Source organism: Somniosus microcephalus, chromosome 2 (assembly GCF_052327205.1).
Source record: "Somniosus microcephalus isolate GS21.2 chromosome 2, FLI_Smic_1.0, whole genome shotgun sequence".
In the NCBI taxonomy this organism is placed as follows: domain Eukaryota; kingdom Metazoa; phylum Chordata; class Chondrichthyes; order Squaliformes; family Somniosidae; genus Somniosus; species Somniosus microcephalus.
The window spans coordinates 271,113,740-271,122,193 of NC_140988.1; the positions used below are offsets into that span (position 1 = coordinate 271,113,740).

At 45.8% G+C, this 8,454-nt stretch overlaps 1 protein-coding gene across 1 annotated transcript; it reads left to right on the top strand.

Moving 5' to 3' along the window:
- The first annotated feature begins 508 nt into the window (after positions 1 to 508).
- On the top strand, positions 509 to 4,466 carry ccno (cyclin O). The gene is made up of 3 exons (XM_086004462.1): positions 509 to 1,261; positions 1,824 to 2,009; positions 3,496 to 4,466. The coding sequence occupies exons 1-3, from the start codon at positions 836 to 838 to the stop codon at positions 3,970 to 3,972; spliced, it is 1,089 nt and encodes a 362-aa protein (XP_085860588.1). The 5' UTR covers positions 509 to 835; the 3' UTR covers positions 3,973 to 4,466.
- The last annotated feature ends 3,988 nt before the right edge of the window (positions 4,467 to 8,454 follow it).

Below are 8,454 nucleotides of genomic sequence, written 5' to 3' on the forward strand. Positions count from 1 at the left end.
ATATTATTTAAACCGTGACCTTTACTTGAAGTCGTGACACACTAAAATAAAATATAACCTTAAACTTTCACACAACTTTAAACGCTCGTTTTCACTCAGATTTCCCCCTATAATCCTCTGATTTATTGGCCTTTGCACACAATGGACAGAGTAAAATCTCATGACATTTACATAACAAGGAACATTTGTTTGGAAGAATCGCAGCATTTCAGTCTCCGCGGCTTCCATGTGTGAAGTTCAGTTGGTACTTTATTGCCGTTAAAATTAGCTTCGATTTGGAACACGAGATTGATCTTATCAGGATCTGCTCAATATAGTGTACACACGCTCTCTCATATTGAAAGCTGCACGGGTTCATCAAGCGTTGTTTACAGCGTGATTACTTTATCTGGTGTTGCAAGCCACAGTTGCTTTCTTTGCATTGACTGTTAAACAACGTCTAAGTTGTGCAGCCTTTCTGGTGCTTTGATTGCAACAAAAGCTGTCGGGATTCTTTCAGTCCAATCGGGATCGTGTGGGAGCTTTGCTGCTGGGCAGATCAACCCAGCTGAAATTGACAACTCAGCCCGTTGCCAGGCAACAGGTGGGCGCGTGCCGTGGATAGTGCAACCACTGAGACCCGTGCCGCTCCCAGCCAAAACTGGAGGGAGGGGGAATGAACGGTGAGCGGTCATTTGACCGGGAAAACTGCCACCCTGCTGCGCCCGGATGACGTCGAAAAAAATGTGGCAAAATTCCAGACAGATGGGCCAATAACACGAGGCTGGAGCTGCCGAGAAACGCAGGTAGGATTCAGAATGAAGCCCGTGGCTTTCAGTTCCTCAGCACTGCACCCATGGTTGCAAGCGCTATGGGCGAAGGACCTTCTCTGCAACCGGTGCTGAGCCAGTTCAGCCCCACTAAAAGAAAGCGACGGGGCGCTGTGAGTGAGGATGTTACCCCCGAAGACAGGGCTGAAACGATCCCCGACAGCGCCAATGTCAGAGCGCCGATTAAAAGACCCAAATACCCAAGATACAGAAAACAGAGCACAGTTTCCAGCGGATGTGATAGTGGTATTTGTGTTGACGAATCACCTTGTTCGAGCCCTTCAGATGCAGACTGTGCCAGTCCCGCTCTTAGAAACAGCTGGTCCTCTCATGGGCTCACAACTCAACTTGATTTACAAATTTTTAGAGAATACGGGGAGAAATGTTACGATTTTAGACGAGAATCTGAGAAGAAATTTCATCCCCGGAATTGCCTGGCACGTCAGCCCCAGGTAAGAAATAACACCAATCTATGGAAATATAATATTTCGACAACCCTTAAAGCCAACCCCTTAGCACAGAATTTCTTATGGCACAATATAATAACGGTAAATACTGCATGTATAAAAGGTATTTGAAAACTTCTTTAAAAATTGTCCTGCGTACATTGTATTGAAGGCTAGCCACTCTACACGCGCAGACACGAGATTAGAAGCTGATAGATACTGTTTAGAAGCTCAATCTTGCACCCAATCACTGTGTTTTAAGCATTTCCATGTTATGCTAATACACCCCTTGTATGAAATTCCTGGTTCATCGACTCAAATTGCTCCCATCACTAACAGAGGGCCAACGGCCAACAGTACTTCACGTTAGTGTTCTACGACTATATGCTTCCTGCAGACACAGCTCAAGTTTGGAAGGACAGAATCTATACCCGGAGGACTGGGTGGCTTCCGCAGTTTAAGGGGACGCAGTACACAAATGACATACTCACCGTTACATTTTACTGAATTCCTCATGACAACCCAATCGCTATAAATGTATATTTTGCATGTTATTGTCTCCTCTCAGGTAACTGCAGAAGACCGATGTAAGCTCGTTAGCTGGCTGATCCCGGTTCACAGATACTTTAGCTTCTCCTTCGAATCAATGTGCCTCACTGTGAACATCATGGACCGTTTCCTTCAAACAACACCCGTGGCTTCTGATTGTTTCCAGCTTGTTGGAGTAACTTCGCTTCTCCTTGCATGCAAACAGGTGGGTGAGCATGCAGTGAATGAATGAGCTCATGCACCCTCGCCCTTCCTGAAATCCTCTTTAAAGCAGCAGGCCAGTACCAGGTCAAATTAACCAGAACAAAAGAAGCATGTCATTTTTTCGAGGTGCTTAGGATCAATTGAATATTGGTCATAAACTATATTAATGTGCCAGTTATAGTTTAGCTATGTGAGTAACTCTACTATCTCCATTCATAGGGTTGGAGTCTTAAGTGGTGGTTTAGGCTTCCCACAAATAACTGGAATATTTCTCCCAGATTCCTCCCTCTGAACTGACTCATACTGGGGAACATTTCCCTGGGCACAGCAGTAATTCACCCAAGAGGACTGTCTTCGTGTGCAAACCTAGACGATGAGCACTGGCACTGGCAGATTATCTGATGATAGTGTTGGGGGCGGGGGGGGGGGGGGACAGTTCCCCACTGAGCTGAATCTCATTTTGACTTGCCATCCAGCACCTTGCAGCAAGAGTGATTGGATAACCACCAGGAGTGGGAATTCAGGCTGCTGTCCCCTCTCGAACGCATTGCACCCATAGCACCAGCCCAGCTCTGATCAGCTAACTCGCCAAAGACAAACAATCAAACCAGGACCTTCCTGGTCGGTTTTGGTGCAGCATCGCGACATTTACCCGCTGAGCCATAAATTGTGGGAAGTTTGGAACTTTTTGTTGACACCTTAGCACTTCCCAGCAACACAGATTGCAATAAAACACCTTACCACAAAATACTGTCAATCATAACTGAAATGCGATGACACCAAATGTCACTTGATCACACCATATTTGAGTGTACGGACACTGAAAACTAACAACACACATGAAATAATTTTCACACCTGTAGAAGATTACTGTTTTATTCATTATAGGGGTGATTCCACAATCCCGCACTCTCAACAGGGAAGCTGCATGAGCAGGGAGTATAGATCGGAGAACTGGGGCTACAACGTTGTAGCACCATGTCTGTAACACCTGGGATGTCCAACTTGTGGCCATGGACCAAAGGTGTTTCGCCATCACCACCAATTATTTCCTTCTGAAGTGCAGTCACTGTTGCTTTGTAAACAAATACAGCAGCGAGTTTGGGCGTAGAACTTAAGCAGTAAATGAGAGGAATGACTGGTTAATCTGTTTTTGTGATGTTGATTGAGGGAAGATTGTTGAGCAGGACATCAGGAGAACGCGCCCGTACTGCTTCAAATAGTGCCATGGCATCTTTTACACCCACCTCAATAGGCAGAGAGGGCATGGATTTGAGGCCGCATCTGACTGACAGTACAGCACTGGCTCAGTGAGGTGCTGAAGTGTGTGCTCAAATCCTCTGGGACTTGAACCCACAACCTTCAGACTCGGAGAACAGAATGCTGCCAACTGAACCAAACTGACACTAAACGGAAGCAATAACTGTGGAAAATAAATCAACGTGTTGCTTATTTTTCATCTAATTCTATTCATTCCATCTCTCCAGGTTGAAGTTTACCCTCCCAGAGTTAAACAGCTGCTGGCTCTGTGCTGTGACGCGTTTACCCGTGAGCAGCTCCTTAATCTGGAGTGCATCATCCTGATCAAACTCAATTTCCAGCTGGCCACACCGGGTGTGGACTTCTTCCTGGAGTATTTCACCAACACCAGTGTGGAGCACCAGCAGCCACGCAGCCGGGCCGCCAGCACTGGACGGCTCGCCAGGCGCTTTGCTGAGCTCAGCTTAGCTGATTACTCCTTCAACGGGTATCCGCCCTCCCTGCTGGCCATCTCTGTCCTCAGCTTGGCTGATCGTATGTTGGATCCGGAAGAAGGCGTCTACCTCGAGCTCAGCAGTTACCCGTCCTGCGTGCTGGAGGACTGTGTGAAGAGACTGAAGTTACTGGTGGCTTTGAACGAAGAGTCATTGGCATCCTTACAGGCCTCTGAGCCGACAGATAATGAGTTCAGCACTGAATTATGAAATGTTTCGCAGCTCCTTACATTGCAATCCCACTTGGCCCCCCACCCACCCCCCCCATGATCATTACATCAATGTTAGCCGAATGAAATTGTATCAAATTTGAATAAATGTAGGTATAGGAAACAAATAGAAATTGATTTGGCTGTTTGTTTACATTTATGAAATAGAGCATTGTTCTCACCTAAGCCTTCTGGTTAGGCCCGAATGTAGATGGGAATGATACAAATATGTAATTAAAATATAGAGGCGATGAGGGAGATAATCGAAGTCTGAACACTTGATGACAGCAATCTAGAAGTTGAACCCCTTAATTTAGAACAAATGAAACCACATGCAACCCAATGCACTGATACTTACTGTCGACCAGTAGTACTGTAACCTGTAAATAGTGTACATGGCGATTGTATGTATTTTATATTTTATTTTAGGAAATTGAATTCGCGGGGCACTATGGATTCATATGACTAAGCATTAAATTATTTATTTCGTTTTAATGCCCAGATTTCTTTTATGTCTAACAAATGCTTGTTTTTACAAGTACATCCAGTTCTCATTTGTGTTCATGACAAAATATGATTCAGTAATGATTCGTTTCAGCACTCCAACCCTTCCATCGAATACATACTTAGCGCTGCATAAACGTGATATCTTACATTGATTATTCCCCGCCGACTTTCTACCCCTTTCCTGAAAGCATTGGCTGGTTCTGCAGCCCTCCGGTACCTCACCCAAGTGGTCATCTTTCACATGTGAGTCTTGACAATGTGTGGGCAGGCAGATCATGAGGGAGGAGGATCACATTCATTGGACAGACAAACATTGGCATTTTCTAGATAATAATCAGGAGTGGAAAAACGCTGATTTTTCTTCTCACTGCACCCAATTACATATAAAGAAAGACTTGCATTTATATAGCGCCTTTCACAACGTCCCAAAACGCTTTACAATTAAGTGTAATCATTGTTGTAATGTAAGAAACACAGCAGCCAATCTGCTCACAGCAAGTTCTCACAAAGAGCAATGTAATAATGACCAGATAATCTTTTAGTGATGTTGGTTGAGAGATACACATTGGCCAGGACACAAGGAGAACTCCCCTGCTCTTCTTCAAATTAGTGCCTTGAGATATTTTACATTGGTTTAAAGTCTCATCAGAAAGAAAAAACAGCCTGCTTGATTGGCACCCCATCCACCACCTTAAACATTCACTCCCTCCACCACCGGCGTACCGTGGCTGCAGTGTGGACCATCTACAAGATGCACTGCAGCAACTCGCCAAGGCTTCTTCGACAGCACCTCCCAAACCCACGACCTCTTCCACCTAGAAGGACAAGGGCAGCAGGTGCATGGGAACACCACCACCTCCAAGTTCCCCTCCAAGTCACACACCATCCTGACTGGGAAATATATCGCCGTTCCTTCATCGTCGCTGGGTCAAAATCCTGGAACTCCCTCCCTAACAGCAATGTGGGAGTACCTTCACCACACGGACTGCAGCGGTTCACGAAGACGGCTCACCACCACCTTCTCAAGGGTAATTAGGGCATTACCAGCGACGCCCACATCCCATGAACGAATAAAAAAAATACAATCTGATTATTTTTAAATGAATGGAAAACAATCAATATAAACTATTGTTAAATATTTTCTCAAATAGTGAAAACCCAGCAGGCAAAAAGTAAATATATTTCGACAGAAATAAATAAATTGTATTTATACAGCACTTGCTCTTCACCTTCAATAAATTATTTTGGAGTTCAGTCACTGTTGTTATGTAACCAAACTGCTAAGTTAGAACAGACTCCAATTGGGGAAATCTGGCAGTCTCCCAGGCTTTTCTTGCTGCTGACAAACAGAAAGAGAATCATTATCCCTATACTCGCAAAAGAAAATTCAGTATTTGTCGCACTTGGCCAATCTTGAAGTTTCCACAAAGCAATCAGAGTCAGAACCAGCTCTGAAGCGACTCATTTCCAGCAAGGGAATGGGTTATCAGGATTATACTGAGGCTTAGACGGTTAAATTACAAGGACAGGTTACATAAACTTGGCTTTTATTGACTTGTACACAGGATTGAGGGACGATCTGATCGAGGTGTTTAAAATGTTAAAAGGATTTGATAGGGTAGATACTGAGAAACGATTTCCTCTGGTGGAGAATCAAGAGCAAGGGGAAATAATTTTAAAATGAGTGCTAGGCCACTCAGGAACAAAATAAGGAAACACTCTTTCACAGAGGGTAGTAGAAATCACAGAAACCCCACAGTGCAGATAGAGGCTATTTCGGCCCATCGAGCCTGCACCGACACATATCCCACCCGATCCCCGTAACCCCTACACCAACACATATCCCACCCTATCCCTGTAACCCCACGTATTTAATCCCCCTAACACTAAGGGTCAATTTATCATAGCCAATCAACCTAACCCGCACATCTTTGGACTGTGGGAGGAAACCGGAGCACCCGGAGGAAACCCACGCAAACACGGGGAGAATGTGCAAACTCCACACAGACAGTCGCCCGAGGCCGGATTCGAACCTGGGTCCCTGGCACTGTGAGGCAACAGTGCTAACCACTATGCCACCGTGCTGCCCACTGTGGAATTATTTCCCCCAAAAGGCTGTGGATGCCGGGACAATTGGAGCTTTCAAGATGGAGATAGATTTTTGTTAGGTAAGGGTACCAAGGGATATGGATCAAAGATGGATAAATGGAGTTGAGGTACAGATCAGCCATGACCTAATTGAATGGCGGAGGAGGCTCGAGGGGCTGAATAGCCTACTCCAGTTTCTAATGCTCTCACGTTGCTCTTGTCATATCCACGCTGACACGTGAGCGTTAATTAAACAAAGAGGCCTAGAAATTCACTATGGCCCCGCCAGCTGGCTAGCGCCCAAAAGTTAGCGCTGGGCGCGGAGCCAGTTGCGACCGTCAGATATTCAGTTTTTGCGCCCCAAGTCAGAACCGGGCGCTATTCCAGGGTGTGCCCGCCCCCGCTTGGGGCACTGAAACTGAATTTCATCGCTCTAGGTGCCGCTGCGACACCCGATGCGGTGCGGCAGGCTGCGGTACTGCAGGCCTCCTCCTTCTCTTAAGGTGGAGGTGCCTGCAACGGGGAGATCGCCGCTGGATTGTGCCGGCAAATGAGCCCGGCACCACGGAGAAGTGCCGGGCTCGCGGAAAGCAGCTGGCAATGCCGCGGGGGGGGGGGGGGGGGGTGGTGGAGGAGGCCGGGGAAGGAGGTGCGGGCAGGCGGCCGCCGAAAAAGCGGCCGGCCGCACCTCCACCTTTATGCGCCCCACTAAGGCTGCAGTAAGGCCCTGGTCTCCGGATGTTAGTAGCGGCCGCCACGGAGGAGGCGGCGGCAACTGAATATGGGCGTCGGGCCGGCATTGGGGCGGAAACGGGGCACAGCGCACACCGATGACGTCATCGGTGCCGGCGCAGCGCTAACGGCTACCGCCGCCATTACCGCCGAGCTCAATATCAGCGCAACCTCCTCTATTGGCGCAGAAGCCCTCTTTGGGCGGTAACTGGCCGCAAAGCTGGCAGCGCCTTACTGAATTTCTAGGCCAGACTTTCTTGTAGCAGGTAGATTCGGCTCCAGTTACTCTCCATTCAAATATCAATGATCAATACTTCTCATATATAAAGGAATTAATAATGGGTGATATTTAAGTAAAAGAGCGATCGCCTCCAAATTTCACAATAATTATTCGTTCCATCGAAAAAAATAGAAATGAATGGTAATAGGTACAAAAATACAAGAGCCCCGCCAGCCGCACCCACCACATCAACTTATTAAGATACACTTCATGTAAATACAACAACTTTGCAAATAAAAGTCACCCACGAGAGACATTACTAAGTAATTATTCACATTTATTCAGTTCTTCATTCTGTACAAATGTGTTGGCTGTGACCGGCTCCTGCACAGCAATACATTCAATCTGAATCTTAAATGATTCAAAGAACATTTATTTGTTTGTTTACATAAATTACAGCTAGTAATTTATTTAAACATTTTGTTTCTCCATCTTACATCGACCAGCACTAAAACGGGCACACCATAAGCATAATAATATTACCGTGAGTGAAACAATCCCTTTTGCAATAATGGAGTCCGATAATAATCGTAATAATTTACTACATAAAGTATAATTGTACAATTCACTGCATTAATAGGCTGTGTTAAACCAGCATGTAGTAGGTGCTGAAATACTTTCATCGCGGGATTGTTTTGTGCCCACATTAATATCACTATGTCAAACTGACAAAGCTCAGTAATTGTCCTTTAATATTATCACCATAAACCAAATAATCTGATCTCTGGGGGCTGAAAGTACAAACGTTTTTCGCGCTGCCATATAACAGGGGACTTGAACTTAACGCCAGACCTCGTTAAAGGCTGCATTTCTGAACATTTGTGCAGTTGTGTAAAATTACAGTTGAGGTGGCGCCAATGAATGAGAAAAGGGCGC

Excerpts from the sequence above, each read along its gene's own strand:
- ccno (XM_086004462.1), top strand. The coding sequence starts at position 836 with ATGGTTGCAAGCGCTATGGGCGAAGGACCTTCTCTGCAACCGGTGCTG. Across the intron at positions 1,262-1,823 it reads GCCTGGCACGTCAGCCCCAG|GTAACTGCAGAAGACCGATG; the intron begins GTAAGAAATAAC and ends GTCTCCTCTCAG. Across the intron at positions 2,010-3,495 it reads TTCTCCTTGCATGCAAACAG|GTTGAAGTTTACCCTCCCAG; the intron begins GTGGGTGAGCAT and ends CCATCTCTCCAG.